This window comes from Ixodes scapularis, unplaced genomic scaffold (genome assembly GCF_016920785.2).
Source record: "Ixodes scapularis isolate PalLabHiFi unplaced genomic scaffold, ASM1692078v2 PGA_scaffold3__209_contigs__length_174095766, whole genome shotgun sequence".
NCBI lineage: Eukaryota > Metazoa > Arthropoda > Arachnida > Ixodida > Ixodidae > Ixodes > Ixodes scapularis.
The window spans coordinates 59,356,360-59,373,039 of NW_024609868.1; the positions used below are offsets into that span (position 1 = coordinate 59,356,360).

At 44.5% G+C, this 16,680-nt stretch overlaps 1 protein-coding gene across 1 annotated transcript in view; it reads left to right on the top strand.

Moving 5' to 3' along the window:
* The window catches only part of LOC121837192, a 126,227-nt gene extending 112,011 nt beyond the window's left edge, over positions 1-14,216 (top strand). Inside the window, exons 3-4 of the mRNA XM_042292740.1 lie at positions 12,616-12,797; positions 13,361-14,216. Coding sequence (XP_042148674.1) covers positions 12,616-12,797; positions 13,361-14,216 — 1,038 coding nt within the window. The remainder of the gene's footprint in view (positions 1-12,615; positions 12,798-13,360) is intronic.
* Positions 14,217-16,680: the final 2,464 nt, after the last annotated feature.

Below are 16,680 nucleotides of genomic sequence, written 5' to 3' on the forward strand. Positions count from 1 at the left end.
TACTTGTATGATTGTCGCAATTCTGTTCATGTCAATGGCATCTTTTCTGTACAGTTTATTTCAACGTCTGGCGTGCCGCAGTGCTCAATTCTTGGCCCGCTTTGTTCCTGTCGTTTGTAAATGACATTGCTTATTGTGTCAGCAATGCTAACATTCTTCTGTTTGCTGACGATGTTAAGTTATTTCTAAGTGTGAAGTCACTATCTGACTGCTCTCTTCTCCAAGCAGATCTAAGTCGTGTTTCGAGATGGTGTTTAGAAAACAGCTTGTTCCTGAACCCCTTGAAATCCAAGTCTCGGAAGCGTGATCTTAATTGTTTTGAATATTACCTGGATCGCGTATTAGTTCCTTCTGCCTCCTTTATCAGGGACCTTGGAGCGTATATTGACAGCTCACTTTCTTTCAACAATCATGTCTTCGCTACCGTAAATGCGGCGTTGAGGACGTTAGGAATGATTTCAAGAATTTGTTGTCGGTTTTCAACTCACCGTTGCTTGCTACTCTTATTTAAGTCTCTAGTTCGATCGCAACTGGAATTTGCCTGAGTCCCTCGAAATTCCTTGACTCTGTCGCAAGAGCTAGCTATTGAAAATGTGCAAAAACGAATGGTAAGAATTTTATATGACCGCTACATTAGAAGATGTTTTTATCACTACGAAACTTTGCTTCGTAAATTTTCGCTGCATAAATTGGCCTTGAGAATGCAGTACAGAGATTTTTTATTCCTTGACAAAGTTGTTCATGGCAGGTTAAATTCGGCGGATTTATTACAAACTATTGAGTTTCATGTTCCTGCTCGCCCGAGTCGAAACATTTCAACTTTTTATCCAACTTACATGTCCGCTGTAAACCCATTGTTAAGGTTACAAATTGCTTTTGATTCAAATAAATTTAAACTCTACATCTTTTTATCCACCCAGGAGTTTATGTTAAATCTTCGTGACTGGATCTTTGTGAATTAATCAATAATCAATTTTTGCATTACGATAATGTTGCATGACTTTTATTGATACAACTTTCTTGTTTCCTCTATTTTTAGGTTTTACTCCATGTAGATATGTTTAGTGCACCACACTGTAAACCGAGAGGTTGTTTGTGGGCACGAGAAAAATAAAACAATTTATTATTATTAATATTACTATTATTATCTATCATCTCCACTTTTGTTCGGGATATGAACAGCTTTGTTATGTCAAAACGAGTTGTATTTCTCATTGACATTATTACGCGCTCATGAAATTGTGCTATGCAACTCATATTTCTGGATTTGTTTTTTTGTTCTTTGGATAATGCTCTTTTTTAATAAATTGGATTTATATATCAAAATGTAACTTGCGTTTACAGCCTTCTATAGCCGCTGTTTAGCCCTCAGCTAATTGACAATATTTATAAATCAAGATATCGTTCACAAAATAAAAACAGAAACTATGAGCACTTTTTGAAAGAAATAATTCTGTCTGAAAGACTATTGCATCAGCTCATTACAAAACCGAAAACATTTATCACTTTTTAGGGCGTTGCTTCTGAGCATAACGCAATCTGTGAATCATCTCCTAAGCCCTTTGCAAATAAATGGAATTTTCGGAAAAAGTTAAAAACAGTACTCAAGATTTAGACACTTTTACACATTCTGCAATACTATATATGATTCTGCTAGATAAAGATCGCCAAACTACTCGCTTGTTCTTTTCTTTTAATGCACAATAGTTCCTTCACATTTTTTATGCATCACATTTAGGTGTCTAATTGATTTTTTAAGACACTTTGAAATCAGCAGAAAGCTATTCTAAAGGGCGCCATTACGTGAAAATTCGACCTTGCCCTGATGCAGTGGTGACACGGTTTTTTCTTGTATCGCAATTAATGGTACCTAAATAAGCACGCATGCCTAATAAAGCACGCACATTCGATATCTCGAGCGAGTGACAGCCCTTCCTTTAAGAAATCTTCTAAAAACAATGCGAACTAGCTGCTGCAGTAGCTATTACTACCGTTATTCTATATATCAGTCGGCCGACATGATTAGTCTTATTCAATATGGCATAAGTAATATTGGAGTCCACATATCTCAGCACCAGCCCGACTGTTTAACCATGATAGTCTAAAGCGCCTAAGGCCCCCGTGGCAAACATGGCGACGCCCTGCATCGCTCGCTTCAGAAGAGATGCGTCATGGACTGCACTATTAAGCACATTCATCGGGAATGAATGGCCTTGCGGGCTTTGGCCTTGTCTTTCGAGCTCACAAAACAGGGCTGGAGCGATAGGCAGAACTCTGCAGACCCCAAAATACCGCTCATACAGCAATATCTCTAAAGGGTGGCCGTACTCTTCGAAAAGAAATGCGCGACTGAACACGGCCGACGAGGCCGACGAAGCATGTGACGTCACGATTCTCATTCCCTCTACTCTTCGCTTAGTCCCGTCGAGCTGGTGAACCGAAGCGACGAGAAGAGAAGCGACCCCGCTTCCCGTCATCCTAAAGTTTTTCAGGAGGTCGTGACATCTGAGTCCTCACTTGATAGAGCCCGTCTCTAAAAACAAATACGGCCATCCGTTTAAAATATTAACGTATGAGTGAGGTATTGGAGTTCATAGCTTGCTCTACGTTTCTTTGGTATATTTCGTGAAATAAAATTTCAGCAAAGCCTTCCTTTAAATCACAAATTATGAGTGATGATCCTGCCCTGTCTTTTAGAACGCCTTCTCATTCTCTGCCGTTCTTAGCCCTCAAGAGACGCTGTAATTTATTTACATGGTAGCGTCTCGCGAATTCTAGTGGCTTGTCGTGACTCGATCTCAAACACGAAAGAAAGACACGGAAATGGAACAGGTTCTGACTCGGAACTCGCCCAAAAACTCGAAAGCCTAAAAAAAAAAAAAAAAATGTGGTCGCATAGGACGTTGGAGCAGCTCCACCTTAACCTCAGCAGAGTTCAGCGAAAACACGAAAAGTCAAACGAGGAGCGAGCTAGAAGAAAAAAAAGGGAGAAAAGGCTTTCGTGAAAAGAAAAAGAGACGTAATCGTATTGATTTGGTCTTGACTTCAAGCCTTTAATGATTTTTCAAAATCAGATACATTTTGTTTTACCTATCCCGTTATCTAAGCCACAAGCAAGAAAAAAGTATTTTTTTAAGCGCAAATATATTTTGTTCACATTTTTCTCTTTATTAATTTCGCTTCTGGCCATATCGGCACTGCAAGCGATTAATTCAAGCATGCCACGCTGCGTATTGAAAACACTAATTTATATAAGCCGGCATCGCGAGTATTGCTGTGTTCGTGTACCCCCATGGCTTAGAGGCCCCCGAGCGAAGGGCCCCCTATTATAAAACTCCCGAATATCAACACCCTAAGCAAAGCACACACGAATGCACCCTAAATTCAACCAGCGCCCGGCGTTCTGACCCCCGCTTTCTCGTGTCCTCCACTTTCTCAGTTTCTGGGCGTATAGTAGCCATAATATATAAATAGACGGCTGCGTCTGAAACCCTTTTTCAGTTTACTTGGATGTATAGCAAGGATTTTGTTTTCGAGTCATTGTTATTTTTGATTTTGTGCATTGATGACAGGAGATAGTCCAGTAGCAAAACAGCACATCAGACCTTTTTGCTTGCTTTTGTATGGCTTACCCAGATGTTAACTCTCGACAAGAAAGTATTTGTAACTAGGTATATTTAATACTTAAAAAACAAACAATACTGCACGACCGTTGGTATAGGAAAACGAAGCATACTGATTGAGAGTACGTAATTGTTACAATGCAGCGAAGCATATCTCAATCAAGCACTACTGTCCATGCAGAAATGCATCTTCAAGTACTGCACTAAAGATAGATTTTAAAGGCAGCCAACGTACATAGAGATAGTACGGTGTAAATTCGACAGGAGAGGAGGAAATTTTGCATGAGGTACTTTGGCTATTGCATCGCACTGGGATCCGAGCTGCTAGGACAAACCCATCTTTTAACGTGAAACGTTTTTAGGTTAAGCTTTCAGGTTAAGTGAAGCCACAAAAAGCGTAACAGCGAGTTGGTCGGGCTAGCACAACTAGCCCCACTAACACCATTAACTCTAACACAAACTAACTTTAAATTGAACTCTAACTCTAATGATATCTAACTCTAGCTCTAACTAACTGTACAAACTATAACTTTAATCGCGAATATCTAGGTCGTTTTGGAGCTCGCCGGGGTCAGTAGACCAGATCCGCGATGGAGCACGGCATCCGAACGGAGTCGCTCCGCCTCTGGATCCCCATGTGGAACGTGGCCAGTCCTCCGAGATCTGTAAAGGCCTTCCCGTCATTCACCTTCACTGGAATCCCCTTCCCGCGGTCCCGGATCTCGATGCACATGTTTTCGCAATCGCGGCGTTAACAACACACCTGCAACGCACGAGCAAAGTTAATCATGATGTGAATGATGCGTGTCGGTAATCAATGTGCATAACCGTACCCCACTTGTCTTTTCATCGGAATACTTGTGAACGGCGTCCAAGTACGTCAAGATTGTCGGCCTCGTCTGCGGAGGTCCAGAAAGGCAGTAACATTCATGCTGAGAATACAAACAAAACTTGTAGTCGCTGCTACTATAGCCGCTGCTGCTGGAGGGGTGTTCTAGCAACTTGCCCACAAACCATCATCAAGCAGCAGCACCAGTAAAGCGGACGCCACTTAGCGAGCGGCAATTACGAATTCTTTTGAGGCGAGATGGCCGGCGAGGAAAGAAATTATGTGTACGCGCCGAAAGCTGCACTGTAAAAAAAAAAAAGAAATCCCGTCAAATTACTGAAATTGCCAGTTAATTTTTGATGCCGGTACAATTTCCGTTGTCTTGCATGACGGTCACAGCATTAACTAGGTATTACGTGCATGACAGTAATGAGGCCCTACGGTTTTTGCCCGTAACTTGTCCCGTAGAAGCAAGGCAGAAAACCGTAACTCTCATGCACGTGATCCATAGATACAGGAATTCTTCCGGCATCAAAAATTAGCTGGCGTGTTGCCCGTAACTTGTGACGGCAAAAAACCGTAACAGTTAATGACTGAGCTGCTCGTGATGTGCAACGACGGAAATTGTTCCGGCATCGAAAATTAGCTGGCGTGTTTGTCCGGAACTTGCAACGGCAAGAAACCTTAAATCTCAATCACTGAGCTGTACAGTCTCCGGCGATATGAAAGACCCACTGGGAGCGCGTGGCCCGAGGCGGTGGCCGGCGGGGGCGCTGCGAGCGCTCCGGGCAATTCTATTCTGCTTCGAGGGGAGGACGCTCACTCGGGGCTCAGCACAAACTGATAAGCGCGCGCTTTAGCTGAGCCCCGAGGGGAGGACGCTCACTCGGGACTCAGCACAAACTGATAAGCGCGCGCTTTAGCTGAGCCCCGAGGGGAGGACGCTCACTCGGGACTCAGCACAAACTGATAAGCGCGCGCTTTAGCTGAGCCCCGAATGAGCGTCCTCCCCTCGAAGCAGAACGGAACTGCCCGGAGCGCTCGCAGCGCCCCCGCAAGCCACCGCCTCGGCCACGCGCTCCCAGTGGGTCTTTCATATCGCCGGAGACTGTACGTGATGCGCGACGACAGGAATCTTTTCTACATATAAAATTAGCAGGTGTGTTGTCCACACCTTGCAGCGACGGCCACAGCCGGTTGAACTGCTAGCTCCAGTGACTTAACAAAACGGATGTCTAAGTGAACAATAAATATAGCATTTTACTGCTTATTTATTGTTCACTGCGATATCTGTTTTGTAAAAATCACTGCAGCTAACATTTTAACACGCTCTGGCCATTGTGAAATGTGCGGACAACACGCCAGCTAATTTTTAATGTCGGAACGATTCCCGTCGTCACTCAGGACGTGCAGCTCAGTGATTGAGAGTTACAGCTTTCTGCCGCTGCAACTTACAGACAACAGGTAAACTAATTTTTAATGCGGGAACAATTCAAATTAAATATCTAGTGCCCAGGGAATGTGACTAGGCTGCGGGTCCAAGTTACTTTCAGGAGTTAATGACAGCTGCCCATCCCAGAGATTAACAGCTGCTTAAACACTGTGTTAGGAATTTCGAGGAAGTGCACACAAGATACAGTATTAAGTGAAACTTGTTCATACCTTTATTCTTAAGAAATAATTAGTGGGCCATCTCCAGCTTTCATGTGGAAGGCAATCTCCAATTTCCTGAGCAATCAAGTCCATATGAAGAATTATAAAACCTGGAAAATAAAACAAAAAATGTGGAATGTCGTTAGGTTATGAACAGAATGTGATGACCAGAATAAACCTCCCAATTTCCGCAAACTATGAGTTACACGTAAGGGCATTGAAGGAGCCTCAGCTGAACTCTGGCGGGCACTAAACAGTGAAACCAACTTGCGACTTAAGATATGAAACCATTTTAACAAGGGAAGTTACAAAAATACCTTTAAAGACAGAGTTACGTCAAGCTTGTTGTGACAAGTTAATTTCAGAAGTTACTGCCAGCTGTCCCTCCCAGACATAATTAAACACCCTGTTAGTAGGGTTGTGCGAATATTTGGAATTTCGAACAGTGGTTTAAAATAATACACTATTCTATATTCGCTTTAAGAAGAACTGCGCTATTCGTGTTTTTCGAAGTGTTGGTTGCGCTAAGCTAGTCTCGTTGAGTGCGCCTCTTACCGAGCACCGTTGCACTGCGGAGAAGCAATACCTGCGGAAGCGAGCTCCGCGGGCGTTGCTTCTCCTTACTAAATTATCTCTTTCTTACTAATTTCTTACTAAATTATCTCTGTCAGAGATAATTTAATAAGAAATTTCAAGCAAATGCGCATAAGAATTAAACATGTTCATACCTTTATTCTTGAAATAATTAGTGGGCCAAGTCCAGCTTCTACGTGGAAAGCAATCTCTAACTTCCTGAGCAATCAAGTTCATATGGAGATCTACAGAACCTGGAAAGCAAAACAAATATATGGGGTGGCACCATGACAGAACAGCACACGACATAACAGCACAGCGTCAAAACAGCACGGCGACAAAACAGCACGCGTCAAAATAACACGCGACAAAACAGCACAGCGTCAAAACGGCACAGCGACAGAAGAGCACGTGCCAAAACAGCACGGTGTCAAAACAGCACGACGTCAAAACAGCACAGCGACAAAATAGCACAGCGTCAAAACGTGACATTCCAAACACAAGTTTTCGGTTTATTGCGGTGAATAATTGTAGACTCATAAACTTCTCAGTTATATTAGGTTTATTGACGAAAACCAGTAAACTAACGAAAATTCAATAATTAAAAGCGTTTGTGTAAAATGTATATTGAGTACCAGGTACTTGTCTGCTTATTTGTTGCCGTCTTTGGCAGCCGACGCGACCTGTTCTGTAAGACGCACTGGGGGCTTATCGTGATCTGACATTATCGTTGTGTGCTCGTATTCGTACACAGGACGAGCATGAGCTTCAGTACCACTTCGGTCGGAGAGGCAAATATCAAAATGGAGAAATTAGCAAGCATTGTACTCGGTGCGTTTATTCCATTTTCACGACTGCGAGAGATGATAAATTCGCGCCGACGGCAGATATGACAATAAAACACTCGTATTTATGCCCTCCTCTAGTAGACGGAAGCTAGGGGTGTTAAGAAATGCACGGCATTTACGGACGCTCTTGATTTCCGTTGTTTGATTTGATAATTAAACTCTCTTCTTTTAACAAAAAATCCGGTACGAATCCTTATCAGGTGAACAACCCAGATTTCGTCCTGAAGACCCCTGCGCCCCCGGAGTTTTTGTTGAAAGTTGAACCGATCACGCAGAAAAGTTGAAAAATTCGAAAGGAAGGGGTCATAAGGTCAATAATGAGTAGGGTTCCGTGTTTTCGGAGCTTAATTTTCGTCAAGTTCGGAGGGTGTTTTTTTTAGTTTATTTTCTGCCGAAAATTCGGAGTTTATCGGAGTTTATTTTTGCTTGATTCCGAATTCTCCGAAATTTGGAGCTCGATTTCGCAGTGTTTCTAATTAAAAATAAACAAATAATATTCAAATGTAAACTTATGCTGGACAAAAAAGAAAAGAAAAACGCTATTGTATCAATTAACATTTTCTTCAGTTGGATTTGGCGTTGGTGCCATTACTACTGGCAATACTAATTTGTCCTAGAACAAAAGTGGTACACAAGTGTTATTTCGATAAATGTCGATACCTTAAAATCAATAACCTACTGGAGGTAGTTGCTGGGAAGCCTGTATTCATTTCATGCTATTCCATCGACGTACCGCGCGGCGGCAAGAGGCAGAGTGGAAAAGGATGAAATAGAGAAGTTTCAACTGTCCTTTTCCCCACTTTATGTAATCTCTATGGTTCCACAGCTTTCACGTTTACAAAAACACAACCTCTCCTTCTTCTCAGGTACAAATAGTATGACCCAAACTAGCACCGAAAACAGTGACTTTTGTCTTGACCCGATAGTACAATGACCTGTTGCCCTGACCTAAATTTGAAAGATGTGTGGTGGCATTTTCCCAGGACCATTTACTGTACGCGCTGATTAAACCATTAATTGTAAAATGTATTTGTGTGTGTATGTGGAGGGGGGGGGGGGATTAGCACATCGAAATTCAGAGTTTATCAGATCAATCCGAATAGACGAAACTTTTACCGCCGGGTAACACAAAACCCTAGTTATGAGTCACATTCTGACCCCCCCCCCCCCCCCCCCCACACACACACACGCACCACTCCAAACGCCCTCGAAAATACTGAACTTTTTCAGTTAAGACCGAATTTGGAAAATTAATTCTGCGTACTTTCACCGGTTATATTCGGTTTAACCCGAAAACGCTGAACCCTAAATATAGCGTTTGAAGTTAAAGAATGCACGTCTCAAATAAGGAACTGTAAAGAAATTGAGGTTCTAGGCCAATTCGTCAAAAGCCAACTCGTCGACGGCCAATTTTTCAAATCTGTTCTTTTGGGAGCAAGTTCGCGCATGAGGGTTCCCTGGGTAATACCGAAGCCCCCGCTGGTGCTTATTCTGGCTAGTTTGTAGCGTGACCTACATTGGGGCCGAGGTTGAGCAGTTTCGCGCGGCTCGCATAATGAGCCGTGCTCCGTGCTGCGCAAGCGCGAGGAGCGGTGACGTCACACGGTGCACAGCTGGCGCGCCGGAGCCGCCGCCGCCGCGCCCGCCTCGCCGGTCTGCGCATTCCAGAGGAGTGACGTCATAGCCGCGGCAGACGCACTGGCGCTACCGCGTGCCCAGCTGTGCTCTTCCGTTGCGCAGTAGCCAAGTCTGACGCTGCACCGAGCCGCTTGATAGCGCCTCTCATTTTGTGCGTATAAGCTCACGCTACGTATATCGTGGCATGGCCGAGCTAAGCCACCGCAATTTTTTCGAGCAGTTTTGCTCATTTTGAGGCGCAAGTTTGCCTGGTGATATCGTCTACAATAAATAATTCAATCGCACCGCAATTTGCTGTCGTTAGTTGTTAAAAAAAAAAAAAAAACAGAAAGCGTGTGCGGCAACGGTGTATTCAGCCCATGCTGCAGTGTTATACCACAGCATTGAGGCTGCGGCGTTTACTGCTTCACCGGTTTCCACTCGATTAAGGCCTTCGTCGCCAATAATCTGCGAATTTAACTCAAAACGTACAACTTCTCCTGCAAGCTCACAGCCGTGTGTTTCGAGGAGATTTTATTCACGCTCCACATTAAAGTCACCTTATCTTACCGTTTGTATCAATGCACCTGCAATCGGCGCATCTCCCGCTTTTTTTTTTTTTTTGGAGGGGGGAGGGGGGGGGGGGCGGACGTTCTACGCTTAGGTGGTAATTACGAAACGAGGAGTACTACGGAACCTCACCGGACCGCCAAAAACCAGGCAGTTCATAACTTGAACTTATGGATACCTTTTTCCCAATAACTTTTCCTCTTTCCCTGATACTACAAAAAAGACCAGACAACGCAGCCAACATCGACGCGAAGGTATCCCCTCTAACTACCCAATCTCTTCAGAGATTAGCGTAGTTAAGTAGTAGTAACTACTGCTAACTTTATTTGTCTTTAGCAATCACACAGCAGCAGCACTCGGGGTTTGAGTGCGATCCCGTCGCCGCCATGCGTACTTTTTTTTTTATTGTTTCTCCACTAGCTGTTAAATAATGCCATGCAATGTCCAACCCTTTTTCTTTACGTTCTGTTTTGTTTTCATAAAACGCTACCTATTACAGCCTTTTTACATGCGTGCTGTTTTGTCGCATGTGCTGTTTTGACGCCGTGCTGTTTTGGCACGTGCTCTTCTGCCGCTGTGCCGTTTTGACGCCGTGCTGTTTTGTCGCGTGCTATTTTGACGCGTGCTGTTTTGTCGCCGTGCTGTTTTGACGCTGTGCTGTTTTGACGCGTGCTGTTTTGACCGTGCTGTATTGTCGCTTGCTGGTTTGTCGTGTGCTGTTCTGTCGCGTTCCCATATGTGGTATGTGATTAGGTTCTGAACAAAGTGTGATGACTTAACGAACCTCCCGATTGCTGCAAACTATGAGTTACACATAAGCAGTGCTTGAAGTCTCAATTGAGGGGGGTCCCAACAAGAAGGGAAGAGGGTGGGCAAGCGGGGGGGGGGGGGGGGGGGAGGGGGGTGGGGGGGAGTTCACGAAATGTATTAGATGCACATAAAATAAAACCGACTGCTGACTATGTCCCCGCCGTACCTGCAACCCTCAAATTGCCAATCCCCAAATGTCACATCCCTGAAAACAAGCTATTTCATTGCAAGATATGATTTTGATTTCACTAATGCTGGGGCTGTGGAGGGGGTCTCAGACCATCCGTTAAAATCAGTGGGGGGTCCGAGACCCCCTGAGACCCTCCAAACTTTAAGCCCTGCACATAAGTGCAGTGCAGGATACTCAGCTTAATTCTGGCACGCGTTAGACAGTGAAACCAACTTGTGACTTATGCTACAAAACCATTTCGGCAAGGGAAGTTTGAAAAATGCCTTCGAAGATGGAGTTTCCGCATTCACAGAGTTTCTTCAAGCCTGCTGTCGCAAGTTAATTTCAGATGTTACTGCCAAGTGCACCTCCCAGAGATAAACAGGTGCTTGAACACCGTGTTAGTAAGAACTTTCGAGGAAGTGCACACAAGATGCAGCAGAGAGTAAAACGTGTATACCTTTATTCTTGAGAATTAATTAGTGGGTCACGTCCAGCCTTCATGTGGTAGGTAATCATCATAACTTCCAGAGCAATCAAGTCCATATGAACAACTACAGAACCTGGAAAAAAAAAGTGGAATGTGGTTAGGTTCTGAATAGAATGCGATGACAAACTAAACCTCCCGATATCTGCAAACTATGAGTTACACGTAAATGCACTGCAGGTGCCAGTGTGATTTAAGAAAGCGGTAAACCCCTAATAAAATTACTTGAAAGGGGCATGGACACAGAAATTAGGCAAGTTAGAGTATTTGTTACATGACAACACCTATTGGTCATACACGAAACATTTCAGAATATTTAAAACTCCAATAATTACACAAATATTTTTTTTAATGTTCGTCATTTTTTTTGGTGACTAGGATACCTTGACACAACTCCTACTGTGGCAACGGCAGCTCGTCCATAAATCACGTGACCCTGACTGAGACGTTGAACAATCTCTCTTTCGTTGTTCTCTACCCGCGTTCGCCACGCCACGCATTTCCGTTACTCAGGCTCTGTACCTGTTTCTTCCTTTTCCTTCACCCTCGATAAGTGACGTTGAATTCGAAGGAGCAAGCTGTGCCAGATATTCCAACTTCCCAAAACTTGGAAGGGAAAAGTGGGATAAAGGAGCTTAGTTGAGGTGAGGGACGCCTGGGCGCATTCTGATCTATGCCTGGAAGTGCATACAAGATATCTACGAGTGGCACCGCATCGCCGCTTGGGACTGACTATACTCCGTTTCAAACATAGCGTGCAACGCAGTCAAAGCTAGCGCGCCGGTTTACACAGCCGACCGCGCCTACGTTCGCTCCACAGAATAGTGCGGCCCCTGCAAAAAAAAAAAAAAGGAAAAGTCGACAAATGTACATTTTTGGAGCGAGTAACTGATAATGGCGTTTTGATTTCGACGAAAGATAAATTTTTTCAATAAAAAGGAAAAGATAATGTAAGCTACTTTAATTCCTTTCCGTTTTCGTCCGTGCGGCAGCCGCTTCGGGTTTTGGGTTGTGCGGCTGCCAGCGTCTTCCCCTGCCTCGCCGGTTTTGAGAAGATGGCGTCTAACGCAGCAAGGTCAAGTAGATCTCCTGCTCGGATATTTTCGAAGATTCGTTGTGCGAAGATCTCGAAAGAGTGCAAGCAGGTAATCGCCAACGTGTACCCGAGTGCAAGAACGCGATTTCCGGAGATGTCGGTTCGTGAAATCCTGGAGAGGGTCAGTAATGACACCGGAGTGTGCGCCCGCACTGTCGCGAAGTACAAGGCGCAGTGTCTATCTGGCAAGGTGGCGTCCCCGAAGCGAAGACTTCGCAACGTAAAAGTCTCGAGCACGCGAACCGTCAAGCATGACGAGTTCACACTCAACGCCATTCGCCTGAAGGTGCATCGGAAGCACTCTGAGAGGGATATTCCTACTCTTGATAGCATACTGCAGGCTGTGAACGAAGACGACGAGCTGCCCGACCTGTCGAAGACGACTTTGTGGAGGTTCCTCAAAGACATCGGCTTCGCTTTTGAGAAGAGGAAGCGGAGACTGGCCCTTATCGAGCGCAGCGACATCATTGCCTGGCGTCGGAGGTATCTGCGAGCCATCAAAGAATTCCGAAGACATGGCAGGTACGGATCGTGCTATACGAATTTACTCATGTGGAACATGTGCGCCGTCTTCGCGTCGCACATACTGTAAACGATTTATTTTTCGCGGGCTCAATATTTCGCGGGCTCAGTATTTCGCGATTTAGGTGAGAGCTGACATTTTTTAATAATTCGCGGCTTCTAATTTTTGCGACCCGGTGGGATCTCAATGTAGATTTCAATATATCTACATTTTGCTGGAATTGTTAGCGGGACCTATTTTTCGCGAATTGCAGGCGATTCGCGAAATTCAGGTCCACGCGAAAATAAAGTCGTTTACAGTTTTCCACTTCGACCATAATTTCAGAATCGTCAAATGTCGTCCTTGAGCTATTTGGAACAACTTGCTCATCTCACGGATTGCCCTAATTGAGATACGTAGATTTCAAGAAAAGTCTAGCGCGTAACTTCATTTTACTTTTCTATAGTTAACTAAGTATGCAAAATTAAGCCTGACCCAGTAAATGATCTACGTCGTATTACGTTATTGTGATATTGGAATTAACACAGAATTTGAAATAACAATATAAGGTGTTTTCGTGCAGGTATATCATCTACCTTGATGAAACCTGGGTGAACGCCGGACACACCAAGCAATTCGTCTGGCAAGACAAGACTGTGAAGTCCTCACAGGACGCGTTCCTGAAGGGCTTGACCACAGGCCTGGCAGCGCCGTCTGGTAAAGGAGGCCGTCTGATTCTTGTCCATGCTGGGAGCAGCGAAACAGGCTTCGTTGAAGGTGCTGCCGACTTCTTCAGGGCCAAGAAAGGCAACAATGCGGACTACCACTCCGAGATGGATGGCACCTACTTCGAAGGGTGGTTTTCAAGCCAGCTCCTGCCCAAGATCCCGCCCAGCAGCATCATAGTGATGGACAATGCTCCATACCACAGTGTAGCTCTTGAAAAAGCATCCACGTCGTCGGCTCGGAAAGCCGACATCCAGGCATGGCTCACAAAGAAAGGAATTTTATGGTCATGGGACATAGTGAGGGCTGAACTCCTGGAGCTTTCCAAGAAGGTCAACACACCCGGCACTGTGTACCGGATCGACACCTTGGCAGCTGTTCACAGCCACGAAGTCCTACGACTGCCTCCCTACCACTGTGAATTCAACCCCATTGAGCTGGTATGGAGCAAGGTGAAGGGCTACGTGGCGAGCAAAAAAAAGCTTTTTACGCTTCAAGAGGTCGAGCGGCTCCTGCCAGAAGCACTGGCATCTGTGACCCAAGAGGACTGGCGAAACTGTTGCACCCACGTTCAGCGTGTTGAAGATGAAGCGTGGGAACGGAACATCATTGTCGACAGTGAAATTGAGCCAGTGGTATTCACTGTTCGAAACACGAGTAGCTCCTCCGATGAATCTAGCCAAGATCTGAGCGGCATCGAGGAACTTGAGTAACGGGCGGACACTCTGTCAGTGTTTTCGTCTATCCAACGGCCCTTGTAAGGGCCACAACAATCTGTGCAAATCGGGCTTCTTTCGATGGCTTCAAACTCCTGTGTCTCTTGCAACAACAACAAAAAAAAAAGATCACGAGTGCAGAAGGAGTTGAGTGTCATGATTGCATGTGTACAAGGAATCCCCACGTCGGTTGCCGTTTTTCGCTCGCTATCCGTGGCAAGAAGAGTGTCAGTTGAAGCAGATAGCCAAGAAAGTCTGCAATGACGAGCATTTGTATCGTCCATCTACAGTATTTGTTTCGCCCCGTGAAACACCTTGTAATCAGCTGCGGACGTGTACTGCAGTCGTAACAGTAAACCTGTGCCTGCCAATAATGTAAATGAGACACTGAAGGAAATACCCATTTTCTATCCCTAGAATGTCACCCAGAGAAAGACCTGACTCTGTGGTGTTGCGCACCAGTATACCTGTGCTGCATTTGACTTATATAAAATAGTATATAACTCAAATCCAAACTTTTTGTTGTCCCAGCAAGAAAATGACAGTGATGTAGGGGCAGGATTTTTTCTTTGTTGGTTGTTTACATTCTTTTCTACAATGATGCGAGGGGAGCTATAAAATGAGGCCTCAAATGGGAGCATACCTCTAACAAACTGTGCTAGCTTTCCAATTATGTTTACAACATCAAAGACCAGGGGTTTCTCAGGAATTTAAATTAGGGGGGGGGGGGGGGGTTTCTCGATGTCAGGGGGAAGGGGGGCATGGAGAATAGAGGGGCCGTTCCGAATTAAGGGGATGCCTTGAGAAAAACGAGGAGCTGTAAACCCCACTCCCCCCCCCCCCCCCCCCCCCCCTAGAGGGAGTGTGGGGAAATCACTGATAAAGACACGAGAATCAGATTTGCCCAGACATCGCAGCAGTAACTTGTGTGAGGAAATATGTTTCCGGTATGTAATGAAGTACCTGACGGAAGAAAGATGTGGACAAAAATTAAAACAGCTATTTCAAAATAAACTGAACAGGTCACAACTATTGTTGATTAACGTCTTATAACCGCCGCCGAGACGTCGCGATCGCCAGAGCAGCGCCTTGTACCGCTCGTCCATAAAACGCACGGAGTAATTCATTGTTTGGTGTGTTTTCATGCGCACTACTTCCGTACCTTTCCCAGCGTTGCACGCGATGGTTGAAACGGAGTACAGGGACACTAAAGGGACAAAGCAGATCTCGTCACGGACGCCTGCAAACATGGTTGGCTCGCTGAATAGGTGGACCCGAGGGTCCCTCAACTAATTAGAATTTTTGTGTGAAACTAATGGATTCTTTGATAAACAAATTTGGCAGTTTTATAGTAACATGTAATGGGCTTCTGTGATATATTTAGATTTCATTTTTTCCATTCCTGAAAAGTCTAGAACCATTTGAATGCTGAAATAAGATCTACAGCTGTTTTTTGTTCTACACGTACACATAAACAATTGTTTATGTGTACGTGAAATTAATGCTTAATCTATTTAGAATGTTGTTAATGCCGCTACAAATTCTTGTTCCCCCCCCACCCTATAATGCATTCCACGAGAATGCCCTTAAGGTAATGCACTTGAACTTGAGCTGAGGTAACTCCCATGAAACACAGTGTGGATTATTATGTTGCTCCAACAACCAAACCAGAGCTACAAGTGATCCTACTCGTCAATATAATTAGGATAAAAATCCATGGTGACTAAAATTGTAGACTGGCTTGTTGATACGTCACAAAGGAAGCATAAAAAACAGGTATGGATAGAAGTGACTCGGCAAACACAAGGATCTCTCAGGGGAGGTTGCTACCAGAAATTAAAAATAAAACAAAACATAGAAGACAACTTAAATCATATGGCACCACCAACGCCACATGGATATCAGTTTGTGTATTGACCAGAAAAGGGGAGCAAAAAAAAAAAAAAAAAACTTTGGAAGAGGAGACACCTCCAGGTGCATTGTATGGTGGGAACAATATATTATCTACTTTTGCATAGCCTATGCAGGTCAAGCAAAGCCCTATATCAAAGACAGCCCTCGGTGTCGTGTGAACATTTGGCAGTACCAGAAGCGGTTGCATGACAGAGTTCGATAAGATCAGATAAGTGCAGGCTATCAGGATAGAATCACAAGGATATGTGGAAGCTGGTGAAACTTTGGCTCGTGACAACCACAACTGCTTCCTCATCCGGTCCATCTCTTTATTAAAAAGGATCTTGATCACCTTCAACCAACAAACAAGTAGGTGGCACAGGGTGATTACTTGTTGTGTAGTATGTATCATAGGAATAAACCAGAGACGCAAATAGTGAACTGTGAACTTAAAAATAGGGGTGTGCGAATAGTTGTTCGAATCGAATAGCGCTCCGTCCTCGCTAGCATCAACAGAGCGAAAAGAGCCGGTTGCATCGGTTTTTCTTTGCACGGCAAAGGCTATGAA